Source organism: Symphodus melops (assembly GCF_947650265.1).
Source record: "Symphodus melops genome assembly, chromosome: 7".
Taxonomy (NCBI): domain Eukaryota; kingdom Metazoa; phylum Chordata; class Actinopteri; order Labriformes; family Labridae; genus Symphodus; species Symphodus melops.
Genome location: NC_136697.1, coordinates 18654606 through 18677388, shown reverse-complemented (window position 1 = coordinate 18677388; position 22783 = coordinate 18654606). Strand labels below are relative to the sequence as shown.

At 42.0% G+C, this 22783-nt stretch overlaps 1 protein-coding gene across 8 annotated transcripts in view; it reads left to right on the top strand.

Moving 5' to 3' along the window:
• Positions 1 to 22783, top strand: part of adgrl2b.1 (adhesion G protein-coupled receptor L2b, tandem duplicate 1) — an 85140-nt gene that overhangs the window by 16111 nt on the left and 46246 nt on the right. For 7 of the 8 annotated variants that reach the window (XM_079349372.1, XM_079349370.1, XM_079349371.1 and 4 more), the window contains exons 2-4: positions 4019 to 4231; positions 18533 to 18746; positions 22449 to 22558. In XM_079349372.1, the coding sequence (XP_079205498.1) occupies positions 4156 to 4231; positions 18533 to 18746; positions 22449 to 22558 (400 nt within the window). In that variant the 5' untranslated portion in view covers positions 4019 to 4155. Of the gene's footprint in view, positions 1 to 4018; positions 4232 to 18532; positions 18747 to 22448; positions 22559 to 22783 lie in introns of those variants that run through there. The other variant, XM_079349373.1, reaches the window with a different exon arrangement.

Sequence of the window (22783 nt, the reverse complement as noted above, 5' to 3'; positions counted from 1 at the left end):
ACAACCTGTTTATCTCAGACATATATCTTATTAGCTCAGAGTAGAGATACTCTCTGCAGACTGAGCTCGGTGTCGGCCCGTCTCGCTTTCTGGCATTTGATGGCAGGTTCTCTACATCACTGGTGGAGCCAAGGAAATGACATCATGTCCCTGCAGGGGTTGCGAGCGCAGCCCTGACAGGACTGTCATGACAAAAGAGTTCCTTGGGAACATCAGGGTGCACTGAGGACTGAAAAAAAAAGTGTCTGGAGGCTGTGTTTTCTTAGTTCCTGTGGTTCCCGTCTCCCACTTCTAGCCCATCAACCATTTTGTGATGTTTAAAATTCCCGTCTTTGAATGTAGGGCAGGGGGGCGGGTCCAAAAGTTCTCCAAATTAGTACTTATTCAAAGAGTGAAAGAAGAATCGTTGTGCAGGCGAGAACAGCTCAACAGAGCCACATCTCTATTTCACTTGTAGGTTTTCAGCTTACACTTGGACTTGCGCATTAGTTTTGTTCCACTCGTACTTGATATGTATGTATGCGCTCTTTATCTCTACTCTCGCCGTTGACAATTGAAAATAAATTAACATTCCTGGGCTTTATTTTTGTCTTCTCTAAGCTGGTGGAGAAAACTTGGAGGCAAACCCAGGAGGTCAGGCCGTACTCACAGGCTGTCAATCCTCCTCTGTGACCCCACCGCCCCTTCCTTTCTCCCCCTTCCATTCTTCTCCTCCTCTGCTCTCCCTCTCCCATCCATTTAGTCCCTCCCGGCTTAGAAACTCAGTAACTCCCCCCTTCCCCTCGCTCCCTCTTTCACTGGACGCCTCTCCAGCTTGAGTGAGGCAGACACAAGCTTTGTCAAAGGAGACTCACATTCACTGCGCCGGCTGTTGCACACAGCCATGTATTTCATGTGAAGACATGTGGGCTGTCTCCTTCTCTCCATTTATTTTAATTATTTTTTAATTGCTCGCCGTCCTCTTTTAAATGCTTGCTTATTATTTCTATCATGCTGATGTGAAAAATTGGCTGTGCTCTGCGATTTTCTCCATTATCTTAACTGATGATAGATTTCTCTCCTCGGGTTTCCACTGTGTATGTACAGGAGACAAAAGAAAAACAGATGTCGTGAATGTTTGTATATCATTCTTCATTTTTCTTGTCTGGTTTCCAGAAAGTTATACTGTTAATAGAGAGAGAAACCCAGGGGAATTTGTATAGCTGTATTTTTCTAGGAAGAGGAGCTGAAGGCGCAGATGAAAATGAATAACTTTTATTCAGTAAGTGGTCTTCTGCTGTGTATAATATGTTTGAGCTCATTGAATGTAGTGTAGGTGGTGACAGTTAGTCATAACTGTGCACATTTTATATATACATATAGGTCTCAGCGGAACGAGACGATCATTATGCGTAAACTGCTGGCCAAGAAACAAGTAACCTCAATTCCAGGGCTTCAGAGCAGTGGGGGGTTTGTGGAGATAATTCCTCAGCACCATCTCTGAGGGGTTAACGATGCCTCGCTTAACTCTTAAAATCATTTTCTGCTTGAGAACATCTTAGCCCCCCATGACCATCCCCCCCCCCTCTCAGTCCCCTGATGGGAAATTATGATACGTCTGTCAGAACTTGTGTAAAGCGTCTTAATGTTAACCGCCTAATCCTTTTATCTCAAGTCCGGGACGATTCAGTGCAGAAATCCCACCAAACAAAACAGTGTTTTTTAGGGAAGATGAGCACTTCTGTGTTGTCCACAGGCTTAAAGGAGAAAGGGGGACATGTTACCCAGCAGGGCGACGGCTGATCAGGAGAAAGAAACCCCGGGGTGGTGAGGGCAAAACTGCATCCGCAAGGCCTGGCAGGCTCTCGCCCCCTGGTGTCTGGAGTGGCGGAGTGGCTCAGCGGGCCAGAAGGGCAAGGGGGGATATCCCCCAAACAGTTTCCAATCTCCTCCTGTCAGCCACCATTATGGTTACCCTATGGCCCCAGGCCTCATATTTGCAGAAGATAAATGGCTGAGGACGAGGTCATGTGTCTCTGGAGATCTGGTGTTCTGCCCGATATTGAACTGGTGGCAGTACTTTTAAAGACTTGAGAGCGTACGCAGCCTCAATAGACACGGTGTTAGACTTCCCGCACAGGAGAACTCCTTCCCTCCTATTTTACCTTATCTGATCTGGTTCGGCGCCACTGGCAGATAAACAACTGGGAGACAATAAAACCACAATTCCTATAAAAACCACCCAAGTTTTACTGATAAATTATAAGTTTTCTGTATGTGTGTTTCCTTGGCTCGGCCAGGGTGACCTCAAATGAAAATAAACTCTTTCAGACTGCTTCAGGCTAGGTGCAGATGCAGTTGTTTTTTTTCATTCCGTTATTATCCCCAGACAAAGCATTGCTCATGTATAGAATGAATCCAGTAGTTATTATATTACACAGATTGCTAATGTCAAAGCTCCCCTTGCTTTGTGGGTTTTTTGTGTTGCCAGAAATTTCTGAGCGCATTAGCGAGCCAAGAGAGCGATCAGAGCTGACTGCTCTGCAGCTCAAATTTAACTTCATTATAAAATAATCTGGGTGTTTGACAGGTGACTCTGGAGGGACAGAATTCAGATGCAGGAAGCTCTTAATTTCATAGCGACTGCTACCAAGTAGCCAATCCCGTTATTGATGTTAATGCTGATTTTTGTGTATCTGGTGGGCACTGGATGCTGGATTGGAGAGATGCTAGATGGCAAATAAACAAGATAGCTTTTCAATATGTGTGGTGTGTGTGCTCATGAGTGAGCGAATGTGTGTCCATGTCAACAGGAGTGTGCATGTCCTCTGCTATATATTTGTGCAGGCATGCATAATGCTAGTCTTTGTGTGTGCTTGTGATTGTTTGTGTGTGGCATTTCAAATATGACACAACACATCCCTCCTTGGTGTTTGACTTTGGTAAGCAGCTTATCTGTCTGGTTGTGTTCGTCTGTCTCGGGCTCTAACCTTTTGCTGCTTTTTGCAAACAAAGAACTGTCTTCCTTGATAAGGAAGGAAACAAAAGTAGCACAAGAAGCAGCTGTATCTCCAATGGCGTCCTATGTGAAAGTGTTGCCGTAGCGACAAGCTCTCACTCCCGCAGGGATCCAGGAGTAAATGGGGGAGAGTGGGAGAACGAGTTAGTGTAAACATTTTGTTGTAGCGCTCTGCCGGGTGGTGAATGAGTGCAGCGGGAGTGCTACCTGCTTTCCATTCATGTTGCTGCTTGAACAGCTTTCATATTTCTGTCAACATGGATTGTGAAAAAGGACTTTCAAAAATTCAGTTAAATTGAGGTTTTGTTTGTACATATGCAACCTACACTTATTTTGTTATTGACTGTTAACCCATCAAATAATAGAAGTGAAGGTATAAAGTATATTAACTTTTTAATTCCTGATATGAATTCAAAAATCTAAACAGACACTGAGAAGCCCTAATAATACCAGTGTGATAATATAAATATATATATGACCTCCTGTGTTATACACACACAGATTTATAACCTAAAACTCTGTTAACCTTAAGTTTGAATCATATTAGACTTAAAAAAAAAAACAGCCTTAAAATATGTGATGGAAAAACACTTATTGGAGTGGTTATGTTTTACTAGCTAGCTTAACGTTAGACTTCAAGCTAGCAGTTCAATAGTAGTGTTTATCTTTACAGGATCATTTACTGAATAATCTACCAAAACACAAGTTTATCCTTTTTTGCTCTCAAACTGTATCTTCTCGAGCAGCCATAACATATATTATTTGCTATGTATCCCTCTGAGTTTAGGTAGAAGAAATGCACACGTTTGTTGGAGGGGGGAGGCTAATACATGAAGATATCAGATTGATTCTTTGACTGGGAAAACTGAAAACTAGTGAAGCCGTATCAGAGGTTATTTTGGTGCTGATATCAAATCTCTGTATAACCCAAATAAAAGAATCACACTTCAAACAGCACCCTGGTACAAACGATAAATCTGTATTTCCGCCCTTTTATGCTCTTTCTGCTCTTCCTTCCAGATGAAACGATGACTGGTGATGTTTCTCCGAGAACCACTGACCGTTGACATCGCCCCAGCTCCCTGATCTCCCACTGCAACACACAGAACCACTTGAATTAGCTACCAGGCTCCTGGATCGTTTGCATACAGCGCACAATGGCCTCTGCACTGTGGAGGTGTCCTGTGTTTCGCTGCCTCCTGCTCTTTCTCCTTTTCTTTCACTGCTCAGAAGGTGAGTTACCATGGAGTTACGTGGCTGAGAGGAGTGTTAATGTGATTCTGGTCAACCTTTCAAGAAGCCACTTACTATTCAGCTTATGAATGTGTTGAATTTATCAGCAAACATTCTTCAGTAAGGGCTAATAGTTCCTCTTCAGTGGTTTTATCCTTGGAGTTTTTAAAAAAAAGATGTTTCAAACACTTTGTACCGACACATTGAATATTCCTGGCAAACCAGGGACCCGTTCACTGACACTTTTTTTTTTCCAATGAAAACACAGAACGGTGTTACAGAGACCTTCCCCTTAAGGTTCACTGCTGCATCTTTTTCTGCACAATGAGCTTCATGACAGATTGTCTGGGTGTACTACGCAGAGCCGCGGAGAAGAGATTACATTTTTATTTGAGCTTTAATCAGATCTTTCTGTGCAGACAGGACACCAAAAGTCTTCAAGAGCGGGCGATTCATTCAGTGCCAGACTAGGGAACTGGGAAAGAATGTGTCAGTGTTTTTTATTGTCTACATTGACATCCCAAGGCTCTTTTTTGGGCTCTTTCCCCCAATTTTGATTATTACATTTGGCGGTAATTACAAGTATTGTCACATAACACTCCTGTCTGTTGCATGCTCATCGAAACCAATGCTGGTATGTCTGCTTAATGATCATCATTTCTTTTTTCCTCCTTTCAGTCCTATTGTAGTGTATTGTATCGGGGAAGAAAGAAACCCAAAATCATACTCTTGTGTGCCAAGCAATGATTACAGATAGATGTTGAAGCACATTATTTTTGGGGGCTTCCTCTTCAATTTGCCCGTTGTCTTTTTTTCTATCTCTTGCTGTTTTGTTTTATGATATATTCCTCTTTATTTTTCCGATTTGGATGTGGTGCACATTTCCTTAAAACTGTGCAGATTGATAAAGAGTGGACTTTGCTAGCAGTGTTTCAAGCAGTGATGCATTCTTTTGTTCGTTGAGTAGCACTTTTTGGATGAGATGGAGGGTCTTATTGCAGCATTCAAAGAATAGCCCCTATGATTTGGCCTCACTTTGGAATTGACTTGAATGGTTCTGTTGAATTTCTTAAAGAGGAATACTGCTTTGGTATGCAGAAAGTTCAGGTTTTGGGTTTCACTTGATGTGAGTGCTCTCAGGCCCTAAGAATGCATATTTGCCCATCCATCAATAAAGGAATGTGTATGTATGCGTGTGTGCGGCTCCTACTGAAAACAATATCTGATTCTATCCACATGCCACTCACCTTCAGCCTGTCCAGCCCTGAGGGCCGGCATCCCAGCGCTTATGATCTACGTTTCCATCAGAGTTCAGCTACCAAAAACTCCACTTGATAATTACCTCCTGTCCCTCACCAGGAGAAAGTATAATCAGGTTATCGTTTTCATCCAAAACATTCCTTGTGCTTTGAAATGCTCATTGACACAGCTGAAAAGAAAGTGTTTTTTCTCTCTCTCCTGGTATTGACTTTCTCACCCCGTTTGAATGAATGAATTCAAGTTTGGTCTTTTTTTTTTTTTTTTTTGTTAAATAAAATGTTTTAACGTTGCAACACTTGCATGCATACACTACAGAGCCTACAGATGATTAGCTCCTGAATCTGCAGATCCTCTCGTCTTCAAGGAGCTTTACTTTGAAATTCAGCCTGCTGTTTAGCTGACATGTGACATCTGTTTGGCTAAATCTAAGCACTTTTAATATCACATTTTGCAAGAAGTTGGTGGAGACCCAAAATGGAGCTAAGGTATAGTGAATAATGGAGTATGACTTGCAGTAGCTAGTTACTGCAACCAGAAACTCTAAATGAATGATAACGTAACTGCCAGATGTGTAAAAGTGCATTTGGTGGCTATCACTACAAAACAAAGGGTTTCCAAGTTCTGTCATTATATAAGAGATCTATAAAGTAAGGCTTGTGCTGGACAAAACTAGGTCATGCAGGTATTGGATTTGTTTTACTTGTTTCAGACCGCCCAGTCTGCACATATGAAAGAGGATGACCAGATTCAAAGGAAGGCTGCCACAAAGGTGGAGCAAGTGCACAAGCACATACCTGCTGTGAGTGAATGAGAGCCGTTATCTGACTCTTTAAAGCAAAGAGAGCCAGATTTAGGGAGGGATTATGTTGTGCAGTCGCAGGGTAAACACTCTAAGTTGGCTGTTGTGCTTAAATGCTAAAAGGAGGGCAGGAACCTCAGCCTTTATATCGGAATACCGCACAAAGGAGAAATGTAAAAGATCAAGAGGTTTGTGTTTGATAGCAGTGTGATATCTGCAGAGACAGCGAGGGGATCAGAGTAAAGAGGCAGTTATTTGTTTAGGTCCTAGCGCTCCAGCATGGGCATAATGCGAGATAATAACATGCAGATTTCTAAGCAATCAAGTCTGAAGGCAAAAGAATCATTCATGACAGAATTGAAAATTTCTCTCTTTTTATCTTTCTGCTAATTTTTTTTTGAAGGTCTGGACTTGTTCTGGTGAACATATTATGGAGGATTTTTTTTTTTAATCGGGAAATATTTCCCAGTTGAACATACCGGTGTTTCTCCCTAAAGGTCGTAAAGGTTATCAATACGTCTCAGAACATCATTTGACTCAAGCAGTGCCATACATTGTGCTGATGGAAGATCCTCCCTCGTGCCACACTGGTATTTCCAGTTCTGGGGTGGACTGAATCGGGGAAGCCATTGTGCTCCAACTCCTCACTGGCCCTGGGCCATACACATCCAGTCTGTCATCCATTGATATGCTTGGCTTGCCATTTTATAATTCATATTGAATGCTCCGGGTCCGTGGCGGGGCGATCATGAATTATCAGCCAAACCATGGGAGATTCACAGATGACTGGTCAATCTGTGTGGTGAGAACAAGCACACAGGAAGAGAAAAAAAATCAGATATTTCAGTGTTGCATGGAAATGCTGCCAAACTGGAAGTAGTTCAAGGATTAAATCAGGGGTTCTTCATCAGGATTTAATGGACTTTACAGTAGATAAGAAGCCATACAGAGACAGAGAAATGCTCTGTTTTTTCTTTGTTTCTCATACAATTCTGTCATTATTTTGAAAAATCCCCTCAGAAAACATCTTTTCAGTTTCTGCGCAAAGCTCACTAGATATATTTCTGCTTAACATTGCGTAACAATATGTCGTTTTAATAATAACTAGGGACCTGGACAGTTTGGAACCACAAGAGAATATGAATTTGAAACGAGCCAAAGTCACATGTGTCTCCAGGATCAGTATTTCACTCGAAGGAAATGAAATGCAATATCACCCTTGATAGGGTCATCCTAGATTTATTGCAACAGTGATTTCCTGAGAGCGTTTTGAATGAAGCAAACAGCAGTAAGAAATGTTACCGTCCAGTCTGGGAATGTGAGAGCAAATCTCTTTTCCCTTCAGGAGAGACAACTTTGCTGTACTGTGCTTGGGATGCCTGCTGATGAAAAGACGTTAGGCCAAGGAGCTGCAGTTCTCTGACAGTTTGATTTCATTTGTTAAGCAAGTCTTAAATCACACTTTGCTCGCTTCATTTTGGAGCTGCTCAATTCACACCCCTTATGGTAACAAGTTGTATAAACGTTGGACCAGATGCCTAGCTCACTCGTTGCCTTTCTTAATTGCTGTCCACACTTGTTTTCTTTTTTTCTCCAGGCTGCCTATTTCAAATAATAGATGACTCTGGCATACAACTACAAAGCAGTTTGCCTCAGAATCTAAACTTTTGAATGTGCTCGGTGTAAGTCACTGCATAACAGGAGGGTTGAGCTGTCATAACAAAGTCATTCACCTAATCTTGAAAGGAAGCAGACGGGTTTCGAATACAGTCCAGTCAACACTACAGAAATATGTGAAGTTTTACCTTTCTGTGTGTGTGTGTGTGTGTGTGTGTGTGTGTGTGTGTGTGTGTGTGTGTGTGTGTGTGTGTGTGTGTGTGTGTGTGTGTGTGTGTGTGTGTGTGTGTGTGTGTGTGTGTGTGTGTGTGTGTGTGTGTGTGTGTGTGTGTGTGTGTGTGTGTGTGTGTGTGTTTGCCAACGACATAAATCAGGTCTGGAAAAGAGTCAAAAGTATTTACAGAGGCAACAAGAAACCTGTCTGAGTATTTGTGAGGTTCAGAGCTCCCCCAATACTTCTAATAGCTTGCAGGCATATCATTAGTAATTTCAGATGTACAAAAAGCCTGCGAGCTAAACAAACGTGCAAAAACAAACGCATGTAACATTTACCACTAAAGGGACATTGTGCTAAATGTAATCAAAGCAGATTGTTGTTCTGATGAAATACCTGCGGCGATCTATCTGTTTTTAAGAGAGATACATTTTAAACATTAATTTGTGAAAGAGAGCTGGAGAACAGAGCATGTTCATGAGACAACATAAAGGCCATTTCAACGGAAAAGCTGCGAGCAGTTAGAAAAAGAACAAAAGTGTGAAGCTACAATTATAGTAACTAGGTGTGATAAGTGTCACAGAATGGTGCATTTGTCTCAGAAATGTCATTACAGCTCATGTTTCTCATTTTCATTTATGGTTTCCACAGGAAATGCCGGTTTTTAAAGTAATGGTGACAGCAGGGAATAGACTTACTTCAATCAATAGAAGATATTAAGATGGATTCTGTAAATATGCCGTCTGTGACCCAAGTGCGCCTTGTAGTGTGCTCACAGATGTTCTGCTGTGTTTGTTCTTAAACTTATGAAGGGAATACAGAGAGTGATTGATGTGTAAATATGAACAAAGCTGGTTCCACTTTGATTCGCCTAGCGATGGTTTCTTGCCCATTTCCCTTCCTCTTGCATGACTTGGGGTCATGTATGATTTAAATCAGTGTATTAATGTGTGTTGGATCGCTCTCACTGTCTCTGTTTGCCAGCTCTCACGACAGGCCATGAATGCAGCTCTGTTGCGTTCACTGTATTAGTAATCTCCTCAGGCTGAGAGGCTGTGCCATAGAGCATGACCACACGTTTTTTTTGTCCAGGAATTAAATGTCACCTTAGGGTGGGTCACCTGCAAACAAAAGGCCACCAGCCGATTTGCAGGTATAAACAGTCTAAGATAAGGAAGCCCTCTCCTGCCGCGCAGGAAATTGAATAAGAACGCAGCAAGAAAAAGTCAGACAGCAAAGCACAAAGGATGTTTTTGTTTGCTGTACGCTATCAGCGTTGGCCCTCTCTTGTAGCGAATATTCCCATCGAGTTCGCAGGACACAATGGACTCATCGAAGATGAGGGGCAGGAAACTGTCTGTCATCAAGATCTCCCCATCTGTGAGTTTCTTATCAGTGCTCCTGTTTTCTGCTTGCATTGACCGGAATGCTAGTGCAAGGGAATGGGGCAAGGTCATTGCACTCGAGCCAATCAAAGTGGTCAGTGTTCCTGAGATAGTGGGGGGTTATTGGCAAGGAATGCGTCTAAATGTGTTTTTTTTTTTTTCACTGACTTTCCTGGTAAATCTCCGAGAGATTTCAAACAGAGCCGTATTCCACCCAACAAAGGTTTTCCCTGTTGCACATAGCTATGTTCATTCCCATGGGTAGCCTGGATGCACAGTGGGCTAGCAATACGTTTGTATGCATGGGAGACTTGACAGGCCTCTTTGACCTGCAAAACTAGGATCACATGCTTCAAGGAGAAAGCCGAGAGCTTCTGTTGGCTTGACAACTACTTAAGAAAAAGAGGAAATGTGTTTTATGAAAATTGATTTTTAAAAATCCACTTCATCTGAAATCTTAAAAAAAAAGTTGTCTAAAGAAGCAGTGGCCGCCCTTCCACTCCTAAGCCAACAACTTCCATTTTGAAATATTCATCTAAACATAAAAAGATTTAACAAACCACAATCGAGCATGCCTTCCAAATAAATTCTCTTACAGTATTTTTTTCTATTTTGAAAGAATTGTCAAATGTTTTAATGTGTCCTTTGTCCGATTGCCATTCACTATCGATCATCGTCATCTTTATTCAGCAGGACTTAAAAAAGGACAGAAAAAAGCCTGCCACTGAGAAAGATCTTAATGTTTAAGAAGCCTCATTTTGGATGGGTTCATATCCAAACTGATGATGAAACCTGGCATCCAGCAGTATTTTTTTACAGTACTTTAATGTCTCTGTAAAGACACATAGTAGTCTTAACTTTAACTTTATTTATTCAGCAAACATTATCATTTAAAATCATCAACATACCACAAAAAATATACTTCCTCCCCACACACCCCCATCGTCCAACCCAAATTTATCCCAACAATCTCCAGCCTGTCACTGTCTGTCACCAGGGCATAGCGTGAGAATGTGGTCCTGTGTCTCACACAGAAAGCCAAAGCACTGTGAATTAAACAGGCTGCAGGACTGCTCAGTCTTTCTCTCTTTATGTACCTGATGCACTCGAGGATTATAAAATGTGGTACAGATTTATTCAACATGACTTTGTCTCCTTCTTGTGTAAATTGATGGGTACCCTTACATTTTTGAATCTGTGTCCAGAAACCTAGTTAGCGTGATTTCTTCCCCAAATATCTATGCATAAAACAAAAAACCTGTATGCATTAAGGTATCCAACAGAAAGCAGAAGGTATTCTAGCAAGTAAGCTTGCTAGTTGTCATGCTAGCTTGGCATGTGACCCTTGCTAAGCAGATTATGGTTGGTAAAATTTGCAAGACTGTATCCAGTTTGTATTTATCAACTTTATTTTCTCAAGTACAAACATGGAGTGTGAGCGAAAATGATTCCCTCCAATTCATCTTTCAATGTTCTTTGTCCTAAAGTAGTACTGATGCAGTGAAAGCAATGTTGAATTGGCTAGCGCAGGAAAAATGTTGTTAGGCAGAGCACATGCTCTGTCCTGAAGACATGTCCGATAAAAAAAAATCATCTTTTAATGACATTAAAAATCTACACTCAATGAGAAACATATGTAAAAATGAGAGAATAGAAGAAAAGCAAAACACATGAAAGGTTTTTTTGTTTGTGCACCAACCAACCAAAGCCACAAAAATGTCTTGGGTCATGATGAAACATAAAAACTTAATTTCATGCCAAAGCGAGTACCAAAGTTACTCTGCACCAACTCATCTGCATAACACAGCTCCATCCACTTCAGCACAAGTGGTTTTGTTTAGAGGCACAGAACAACCAAAACAGACTCATGCCCAAAGCGAGTGATAGCGCCGCTGTGTTTAAGGCTACTGCAGCCTCAGCTAAAAGATAAAGCCTACGTCTCCTATCAGAATTGTCTGTTCATTATCGTCTCAGGGCCCTGATCTCGGTTCCTAGACATCCTTGTAGGCTCCGGCTCATTATTCATGTAATCCGTGTTCCAGTTTCAGCTTCTCCTGACACCCTGTCTATGTGACGTACTGAGTAAGCCTCCTGGGCTCCTGTCTGTAGAAAGGGAAGGGTTGATTAAGAGGGTGAAATTTGGAGACTCTACAGCAGCAAACAAGAACAGAGACATGAACGTGACGGATGCAAAACCCAATCCTTCTCCTCCTGTTTTTCTCTGTTTTCCCCCCACTTCCATCCCACCCTGAGGAGGACACCTGACTTATTCTGAGACTTTTTCTTGAGCGGAAAATCCAGCTGGGGTTTAAGTGCAGTGGTAGAATACGGGCTTTGAGAGGAGTTAAGCATCACTCAGAGTAGATCAAACCTGTGAAACTATACCTCTGCTGCACTTCGGAGAGCTTCTTTAACTCACCTCTTTCTGCTTGTTTCATCAACTCCCCTGCAAGAAGAGATGCAACAATGTGTTGGATATCGAACATGCAGTGAACTAATTCTGTCAAATGGCACTCTCCTGAGATCATATAGGTATAATTCATCTTCCAAGTGAAGCTTTTTCTTTCTGTTCACTTGTTTAGCCTCTGTGATAGTTATTTGTACATGAAAAGGTTGTTTTCTCGGCAGACCGTACAAGGTGTCGAATTATACCCCTGCTTTAATTCGAGTCATGTGTCCATGGACCAAACAAAAGAGCGCATTAAATCTTGCAATGCGTCTTCAACTGAACTATTCTTGTCACTTCTGCATGCGAGCTATATCAAGCAGTGACCCTCTTTGCATTAAAGGGATTATATGCATTAGTAATGTAATGATGCTTCCCTCTTTTCTTGCTGGTTTTCTTTGATGTACATCCACAGGGTCAAGGATCATCCCACCAATCGACAGAGGAGAAAACCTTGTTTCTCGCAGCCAAATTAAGACAGTCTCTATAACCTCTACTTTCTGGCTTCTTTCCTAAGTACTCTTTCCCTTGGGAGAAATTCTTCATCTGCAGTCTTCTGCAGCTGAGCCGGCTGTTTTGTTGAAGCAAAATAATCCACCGTGTCAGCTGTGCATCAATTTCACCTCAAACTTCAACATTTTCTGTGCGCTGTGTAATTCCTCACTGTGAATACAAAACATTTAAATAGAACTGTTTTTGAATTTCAATTATTTTGTGTAGGTGTTGTTTTGTTAATTCTCTAAATGTTTACAACTAAAATCTGTAGTTTGCAAACTCTTTTGAAAAGTTTCCTTAAATCTTATCTTGGTCACAACACAGTTTGGTTGATAAATGCAGCTTCAATTTGAATCAACTTTCTCAGTGATTTTAATTTGACATTGTGATTTCCAAATGCTTCTCCTTCAGTCCAGCTAAATTGACTAGCTATGGGTATATTAGGCATGTAGCAAGCTTACTAGCCAGTATTTGAAGCTAACTGTTTGGTTAGCAAATTAGTAATTTACCTGTTCTTTTAAATTTATGACAGAGGGCAAAGGAAATAACAAAACTTCAGCATTATTTATTGGCAAGATGCTAGCACTTATTAAACTGTTGTTTGTTTCTCTGCTGCCTCACATTGATATCAACAGTCCAGGAAATAGTCTGCTACATAACCTGTTAGGTTAAAAAGGGTTTTTTTTAGATCATAGATTACACAAATTAAATACACTGCTATTATCAATCAACTCTAAAACTATGACAGGTAGATATTGATATATTTGAACAGAACTAGCTCCTCTACTATTAAAGCTAACTAGCTGCTAGCTTCATGTTTAGCGACAGCTGAAGAACATAAGAGTTGTATCCATTTCATCATGTAACTCAACAAGAAGGCAAATTATTTTTTTTCCAAAAAATGTTTAGATGAGTCAAGTGATTTGTAAACCTGAAGTCTATTGAGTCTTTTTCAAAATCTATTATTTAGGCAAGGTTTACAGCAAATTTCAACAACAAAGCAATTCAAAGTGTAGAGATAGACCCAGTCGCCAGAATGGCCACGTTTTTTAGATCCCAGTTTAAACAAAAAAGGGACTTCCCTCAACAGTCTACCTTAAAGAAAAAAAGATTTCACGCCTGCATCTGGAGTGATGGGATCTAGCGGTCTCTCAATGGACCCACCTGAGGAGTTAAGCAGCAGCAGCAGGGTCTGTCACGCTTAGCCACAGCAATATGACAAATCCTCCTTCCTAAACCCCTTCAACGAGACATGCATCGACACAGAGCGTGTGATTCTCTCCTCCTTCCTACTGTTTTTTTTTAAGTCAAGGAGAAATTCATGAGAGGCATTAAAGGAAAGACCATAGCCATGAATACAAATGGGTGCTTTGGAATTCGAGGTGGCAACATGGAATTCATGTATCACGAGAAAAGAGATATGACTTAGAGCGCTTTGTGAAACCACAAATGGACTCAGTTTTTTATTGCCAGTTTCTATTTCAGAATACTCATATCGGAATCAAGAGTGTCTGATAGCAGTTGTCTGGGAAATGCGGGTGTAGCCCCAGGGTTTGTGGTCTTGTCTGACATTGTCTTTAGAAACAATTCCCAGCAAGTTGGACTCGAGCGGTGACTAAAGTGTCATGGGAAATGGTGCCATATGTCCAACTAGATTTTCAGTGTTTCACCGCATTTCGACAGTTGAAATGAAATACGAGCTGTAGTGGCGGGGTGTGGAGCTTTCGGGGTGTTTGTTATTTGAAAAAGCAGGTGTTATTTTGCAAATCCCAAATCTCCTTTCTCATCACCCATCTTGCTCCCATGTGTCTCACTTCTGATGGGCGGCCATGTGCAGAATTTGTGAACTTGTGTCGCGACTTTTTGGCAATGACACTAGATGCCTTACACTTTGAGGGACGCGAAAATGGAACATTTAAAAGCTGTCCTTGTGTTGTGTAAGCGGAATGAGTTTGCTGAAGTATCTAGTTTTTGGCTCTAGAGGCATGTGCATGGACAGTGAAGGGTGCTTCTGTTCTATTTAATGCATAAAAGGCTTACCCCAGTGGTCTCTTGCATTGTATTTTTCTGTTTCTCGGCTAATTTTATTCCTTGGCCAGAGCTCAAAATGTTCTCCTGAACAGATGAGAAATGCTGCAGTAAAGAACAATGAAGCAGGAAAAAAGGAGGCAAACTATTGATGGTTCTTTGTACCCTAAAATTAACAATTCAAATATGTTTTTGTCCTAGTTTATGATTTTTCCATTGAAAATCTTTAGTCCACCAGAGCAAAACATGCTGTATGACCACTCTGTCACTCCGGATATTGGATTACAGAGGCATCCCCCGCTGTTTGGAGGAAAAGCTTGACTCTAAGATCTGCTCATTCTTCCAAAGATGTTGGCTATACCAGCAATATGAGGAACGAAACAACCTAAAAAGACAAACAATCTTGATGTACTCCTGCTGTGTCCACGGTGGGGGCACTCTTATTTGACTAAAGGCTACACCCTCCTTTATGCAGCAGAGAAAGCGTCCCCGTCAAATCCAAGCCCAGAACAATGGGGGCCAGCCTCAGGGAAACAGGGCCATTTGCATGCAGCTGTTTGCCGTTTCCAGGACCACAAAGGCCAATCAAAGGAACCTTAATAGAGTATGACAAGCGTCAACCAACGCCTTTGCTCTGTGTCTGTGCCAGCCATCGCCACTCTGTCTACCCCCAAAAATGGGCCACTTTTTTTCTTTTTTTTTCTGACTGATCAAACACTCCCCCAGTTCTTTCTCCCAGGGTCTGATGTGCAGACGCAGAGGAGCTTTTAGGGTTAAAGGTTGCTCTCAACTGTGCTCTTAAGAGCCAACATACAGAACAGGAAAGATAAACCTCAACACTTTGTGTTTTGATCTGACACTACCCGCCGCCAAACCTCCATTATCTTTTAGTTTCATCTCAAGGGATTTTAAAAGCCAGTTAGCAAAAGTCTTTGGATGGTTTCAGACGCACCCATCTGAGCCACAGTGCCACTTCCAATTTCAAGGGTGTTGATAGAAAACAAAATATGTATTATGAGGTGGGGGGGGGGAATGTCGCCAGTGAATAATAGGCTGTCAACTGGAGAAGAAGAAGAAGAAGAATAAACTCCCAGCATACAACATATTGAGAAGCAGTCTCTGCCCATGCTTTGCTCTGTGGCGCTCAATAGACAGCTTAGCAGGCAGGTCAGGGGGAGGAATCTGAAAAGCTACTTTCCTCGCAGTCACTCACTGACCAGAATGCTTGATAAGGCTGCGTGTCAACAAGGCCAGAAAAAAGGATCACAGCCAATTATAGCTAAGTCAAAGTGGTTACCATGGCAATTTGACTACATGTTCTATATAAAGCATTATTCAATTCCTTCACTAATTGTGTAATTTAATGTTAATCTGAGGTACAGACAACAAGAGAGCAGCCTGTTCTCTTTTCTTCCTTTTAAACACACTCAGGGATTGTGTTATGGATTTCTTCCTGCAGTCTTCTTGACACCATTTTCCCTGCAGCTGGTGCCCTTCTGTCGCAGTCTTCAACTTTTGCAAGTTGAGCAGTCAAACAAAGCACAGAACGTGAGATGAAAAGCTTTTCATACCTTCCTAAGACACTGACATTTGTGCACACAAACAAACCTCCTCTCTTTCCAAAATCTTGCAAAACTTGTTTAAACCGAGAAAAATCAACAGAGTAGAATACCTACAGCCAGGGAGCTTTGTTGTCACAAGGTTTTTTCTTTCTTAGCTGTGCTTAAATCTGAAGATCTTAAGCAACACTCAGTTAAAGCGACTAAAAATATTTTCTCTTGAATTCAACTCCCCTCCTACAGAGCAAAAAAAAAAACAACCTTTCTATATGTTTTAAAGTGTTAGATAGATTTGTCTTTATGTGCCCTATTACCAGTTGACAAGACAGTCATTAATGAGACAGAGACTATCCGCAGTTTGGTGAACAAGCCATTTGTTCTTAAGGCCGCCAGTACAGTCTTGGTACTCCCCCTAATTGATGTACTGTTAGCCTATGACCAGAGAGATCTATATGGGCGAGGGAGGAGGAAGAGGAGGCCGGCCAGGCATAGACCTAATCAATTGAGGCCCGTGTCGACAGCAGCATGCCTTCATGCCATAGTGCTGTGATAGATGGGCAGAGTTGTCAGCGGACAGCAAGGGAAAGGGAGGGTGCAGATGGCGTTTGGCGTGTGTTAGTGTCTGTGAGGGTGTTTTAGTCCAAAGATGGTGTCTCCGCTCAGAATTTTTCAAACCCCTTGAAATGCATTCTCTCCCCCTCTGCTCTCTGTAGCTGACGCGATAAAGCCGTCACTCCTTCCATGAGCAATGGCAGGCGGGATGATCATTAGTCTCCGCCGTAAAGCCGGCGACTTCACTCTGGGTTTTATCATCCACCATTCTGGACAGGATTTCTGAAAGGCTTGGGTAATTGTCGTGGTTATTGGAATGGATGGAGTGACCCCACAGCCCTCCACTTATGGTTCGGCTACACTGACGTCTCCTAATGAGGTGATAAACAGTCCAGCTAAGCAGAATCTACTGGCCATTAGATAGATCATGGTATTATAATGAAATGTCTCGTGGCTGAATGCCAGAGAATTTATACCATTAGTTTCATATTTTGTTACACTGCTACCACTACTAGTGCAGAAGTTCCTCCTAATACCCCATAACATGAGCATTATACTTTTAACAGTGTATGTTTCACAGATGTCTGTGTGTGTTTTCTTTTTCTGTTTGCTAGTGTGACATGTGCCGACTGACATAGAATATCATTATGAGTGAGCCAGGCACAGCAGGCTGAAACGACTAGCAGACATGTGGGTCTGGTTTTCTTCTTTTCTCTTTCGGGGTTGGAATTTCAAGCCGGAATCACTTCAACTCCAAGCAGTTCAAACAATGCTAATTGCATCAGGCCCTGACTGTCAAACGTGTGCGGATAATTAGAGTGAGGGGGCAAAGTGAACCCGGGGTGGTAAGAGTTAGTACATGACAATGCTCGTGAGCCAATGGGAGCATGGAAAAAGGTAACAGGCTGCAAAGAGGGCTAATTAGACCAGAGCAGTGCAGAAAATACAAATGGTAGCTGCCCCCTCAGGGACACACGATTGCTGAAAACAACGGCGATTATTGACAGTTCATGCAGCGCTCTGCTTGCACTTCTTAAATGGAACACATTTGCATGTACTCCTTAGATTTTGCCTAATTGTTTTCTCAGAATTGCAGACAGATACTTTTTTTTCCCACTTTGGATCTTTCTATCCTCAGATAACGGATTTTTCCTCTCTTACTCGTTCATTTTTATGGCTTTTCCTCTTGTTGCAAATCTCCATATCTGCACTGTTCCACACAATTCTCAAACAACGTTGCGTTGAACAGAGAAAAGAAATGCGAAGGAGTAATCTATGTCATTGTAATTTGCTGAAAAGAGAGGGGGAGGGGTCAGATTTGGGTGAAACAGTTAATTTCCCCCAAAAGTAGAGCTATTTGGCTGCGCTCCCATCTGCTCCGCTCCATGTATAGATTTTTCCTCCTGTGTGGACTCCAGACTCTTCGATCGCCGACACTGTAAAATGGATTATATTACACTCCATTCTGCCGGGATTCGGCCTTTTTCTCTATCTGCCTTTACAGTGCAAGTAAAGCAAAAGAAACAAACGAGGGGGCTCTGTATGACTGTAAAACAAACTATTCTCAGTCCAGGCAGGTTTGGCTCTGAGGTGGACCTTCTCTCTAGGTGGAGGCCTTTCTGATGCTCTGTAGCCTTTTGTGTTTGCTTAAGAATTTATGAGGTTACCATTGGTCTCCGATGACTTAGATTAGAAGCCTTAGCCAACATCCAAGACCACAGAGAGATGGAGAGATGGATTGTTTCTTTTTTTCCCCATTCCTGTATCGCATGTAACAGCCTGTCTGTTTGAAACTGGGGTAAACATTCGACTGCTGTTGCCTATTTATTTTATACCAGTGGAGTTCTACCGCAAAATGTGTGGTCCTATTGTATTGAAGCAACCATCCTTTTCTCCCATTAAATCTATTATTTGTCTGAAGTTTCCTCTCTGTGTTTGTGTCGCAGGGTTCAGCCGGGCAGCCTTGCCTTTCGGGCTGGTCAGGAGAGAGCTCTCATGCGAGGGATATGCAATTGATCTCCGCTGCCCGGGGAGTGATGTCATTATGATCGAGACGGCCAACTACGGCCGCACTGACGACAAGATCTGTGACGCTGACCCATTCCAGATGGAGAACGTCAACTGCTACCTCCCCGATGCCTACAAGATTATATCACAAAGGTAAAAACTCTGGGGAGAGGAGGGATCTTATTTCACAAACATGACCAGGAGCCGAGGAAGGAAAATATGGGCCTCTCCCCCCCGCCCCCCCCCCCCCATTGAGCTAACCTTCCTGCGCACAAAAGAGTACATGTTCTTCCTGATTGTGTAGCAACCAACAAGCTGGACAATAAATCAACATTTCACACCTTTTTTTAATTTATTTTCTCTTATCCCTTTCATTGACTGCATAATGTAGGTGGCATTTTGAAATTCAGGAAACCGATTCATTCTTGACAGGCAGGAATTGACATGCGGCAGAGCTCTTCACACCAGCTGCACGTTGTTGCTGCTGTTTGAGTCATAATCAGCGTAGCTCCGAGAGACTGCGAGTCACATGAACACCCTCTTAATTTCCTATCTGGAACAGTGGGCTTGCTTTTGTTCAAACACTTGTACTGTTTTGAAGTGGCTTTGCCTCAGGTAGTGAGCAATGCCCATCATCTTGCCTTTTATCCTGGTTCCCCTCTCTCACAGGAGGCTGCTCTGCTGTCAAACGGCAGCACAGCAACACTTCAGCTTGACTACTGCCTACCCCTAGAGGTGCGTGTATTTTTAAAGGGCACTGGATGAACGATTCATAAATAGTAACCAGCACAGTTCATCTTCTAATGCACTGCGCTGTCCTAACCCAGCCCCCCTTAAGCTAGATTCTGAACACCATCGCCCACCATTTTACACCTCTGGGTTTTCACCCCCTCGCTAAACTGCTTCTTTATTTACTCTCTTGAGACGCAGCACTCCAGAATATCTCAGGAATAGATCAGTCCACCCGTCTTACTCTGTCTTTCTAAATTTACAGCCAACTCCCTGCACACTCATACAGTAACACTGCCGCTGACAGTACCCATGCCCTTTGGTTTGACTGCTACTTGCTACATCGTGCACCACATCTGTTGACAAGTCAGACCCTCACTCGCTGGAGCAGCACTTCAAACTTATCTCCATCCGAGATTCCCTAGAGGCAGCGTGCAAGCGAAAAGCTTTGAGAAGACTCCCTGCACCACAAGCCCTTAACCAGAATAATTCTAATGAATCAGATCAGAGGAAATGGGCTCCTGACCGTAATTAAGGCTGATGTGCTAACCAAGGATGTTAAAGCAGTCACAAAGCTTTGGGAGGCTCTGATCATTCCCTCAGTCTGCAGCAGAGTTAAGAAACTAGAATCTGCTTCACATCAAGACACAATGCACTCCCAATAACAGGGACATTAACAAGAGGCAATAGCACGGCAGACAGATAAACAAAGATTGAGGAGATAGAAACAGTGGGATGTCTGCAGCACAGAGTGGCAGTTTTGTTGGGAAGAAAATTGTGGCAAAAAGTATTTATCAGTAGCCCTGTTTTTCACAACAAAAACAACAAGACAGAAATCAAAACAGCGTTCTTTTTTCAAGTGTTTTGTCATGCAGAAATGTTTGGTTGTCGACCAAAGAAAGTGTCTGAATGAAAAATGTATGAAGGAACTGATGGAATCTCAGGTTACTGGGGCTTTTTAATATTTAGGGGATGATTTCTGTCGAGATGTAGCGTAAATGGATGGTACGTCTGACCTCTCTCTCTGTCTGTCTTTGCTCTGTTCTCTTCACCTCTCGGGTTTCTACATGTGCACATATAAAATGAGCTACTTGCAGAAAGGACGTTTTGCTAGAATATAATTTTCTTTTTTTTATGTTTTGCTACGGCAATATATTCTTTGACCTATTGAAACTTAATGGTTCAATCTTATGCCTGGTCAGAGGAGCAGCTTGTACAGATGAAGTGTGCAGAGTTTAATCACTTTGCTCCGAGAAAATGTGCTCAGTGTGTTCGAGATCACATGCAGTGTGTAATCAAAAAAAAAGCAGGACAATCAAAATAGAATTGCAATCGATGACAAAGTTGATGTTTTCAATCTGAAAAAAATAAGCAGTGTGTTAGGATGCACAAATACATTTCAATGAAGTCACTTAACAAGGTGTTGAATGGAGGACATACAATGAATGGAAGTGATCCATTCAAAGAGAAATACCCCCTCCCCCCAAAAAAAGTGTGTTACACCTCAAAATATCTACTTCAACTTATCAGTATAAATACTAAAGTAAAATTTTAAACAACTTTAGCCTATTATTATTATTATTATTATTATTATTATTATTAGTGATGCATCAAGTAGTAAGCAGCCTTTTAATATAGCTGCTGGAAACAAAGCAGTTCAACATGATCACTGCGCCTCATTTGACCTTTTTTAAGTTTATTGATCTTCACTTTAATTCTAGCTTTCATTGACATGTGGTGGGTTTAAAAACCTGTACATAAGCAGAGCTAAATCAATGTGCTGTCTCTTGTTAGTAACAAGTGTTAGTCAGACTTATTAGGTGTAAACAGTGTGTGATTGAAGTGAATCTGCTGTTAGTTGGTCCACTGACTCTTCTCCATCACAACAACTCTTTCTGCACAGACACCTTACAAGTACTGTACATCTCTAAAGTGCAGCGAGCGTCTTATCACCACTGATGTTGAAACAACCACTGGTAATGAGTATGCTCATCATTACTTTTCATAATGGACTTTGCACCTTTTTTTTATTCATATATGATGTTAAATAGTCCCATTAGTTTGAAGGGAAGTGTTTTGTTATGGTGGATTTTGAGTGCAGCTTGAAAGGTAACATCTATTTCTAGCTAATGTACATGCATTTGCCTATTTATTCATTGCTTTAACACCATGTGTATTGAATGCTGCAGAGTCAAGGTTTTGTGTGCTTTGTTGGGCAGCACTATCCCATTTTGCAGCTACAGAGAGCCTCTTTAATTACTAATGCTTTTCTGAAAGTCAAGTCCGATGTTGAAATGTATGTCCGACTTGCATGACTGCCGTTGACCTTCTGAAATATTTATCTCAGGCTTGCAAATTGTTGAACGTCCTATTTTGGTGCCAATCTTTTCTTGTTTGCCTCCGTTACCGCTGACATTATTCTCAATCCCTCAACCTCAAGAGAGCTTGATTGAAGTGGAGCCAATTTCACCCTACACAGTATTTACACAGATGTCGTCCTCTGCTTTGCTGTGCGTCTCTTTCCTTCTCCCGCTTTTCCTTGAACTTTTTTTAGCTCCCAAAAACATTTGCAAACAACAAGCTATCTTTGCAATTCACACATCAGGCTGCTAATTCGCTGAGGGACGCTATTTCACACTGGAAGTCATAGAGCCGCTGATAGAAACCACACATTCACATCGTGTTTGTTGCGCACATGCAGAGGAGCGGATCGGTTTCACCAGAGGCCACTATTCCAGTCCACTGCATGTCACAGCCACCTGTCGTGTATGTTTTAATGAATGTCTTCCCTCTCAATAGCAGTATGAAGACGCTGTTAAAGGAAATGCCATCCCTAATTCTTAACATGCCTTTAGCAGCAGCTCTCTCTCTTTCTCTCTCTCTCTCTCTGTCGCTGTTGTTCATTGTCACATTCATTTAACTCGTCCTTAATGCTCTAATTCCTCCCTCTGTTTGCCAAGGTTTAAATTAAAATGCACATGTGACAGTCCAGGCCGGGATTTCGTCAATTTCTAGCTGTAGCTGTAAAGCTCACTCTTCCTCCTCTGTGTTATTAATGTTGTCTTTGCCGAGTACTCTTGCTGTGGGTAGTCATGATGAAATCTCTGGTCAATCTCTTTTTTCTAGGTGCAACAACCGTACGCAGTGTGTGGTTGTCACTGGCTCTGATGTCTTTCCCGATCCATGCCCTGGCACCTACAAGTACTTAGAGGTCCAGTATGAGTGTGTTCCCTATAGTAAGTATCGCCATCCAAATCTCACACCCATCTATCTACTGTAATGTGTTTTTAAAGTGACTGTAGAATAGACAGATGTGCTGTAACCCTGTTTGTTTACAGATGATACAAATGATGCGTCAGCTGGAACACTGGGAGTATTTGGAAGGAGATTAGCTTTAATGATGATATACGAAGTAGAAACACTAAGTTTGGCAGGCATTTAAAGGGTCGGTTCGACAAAAC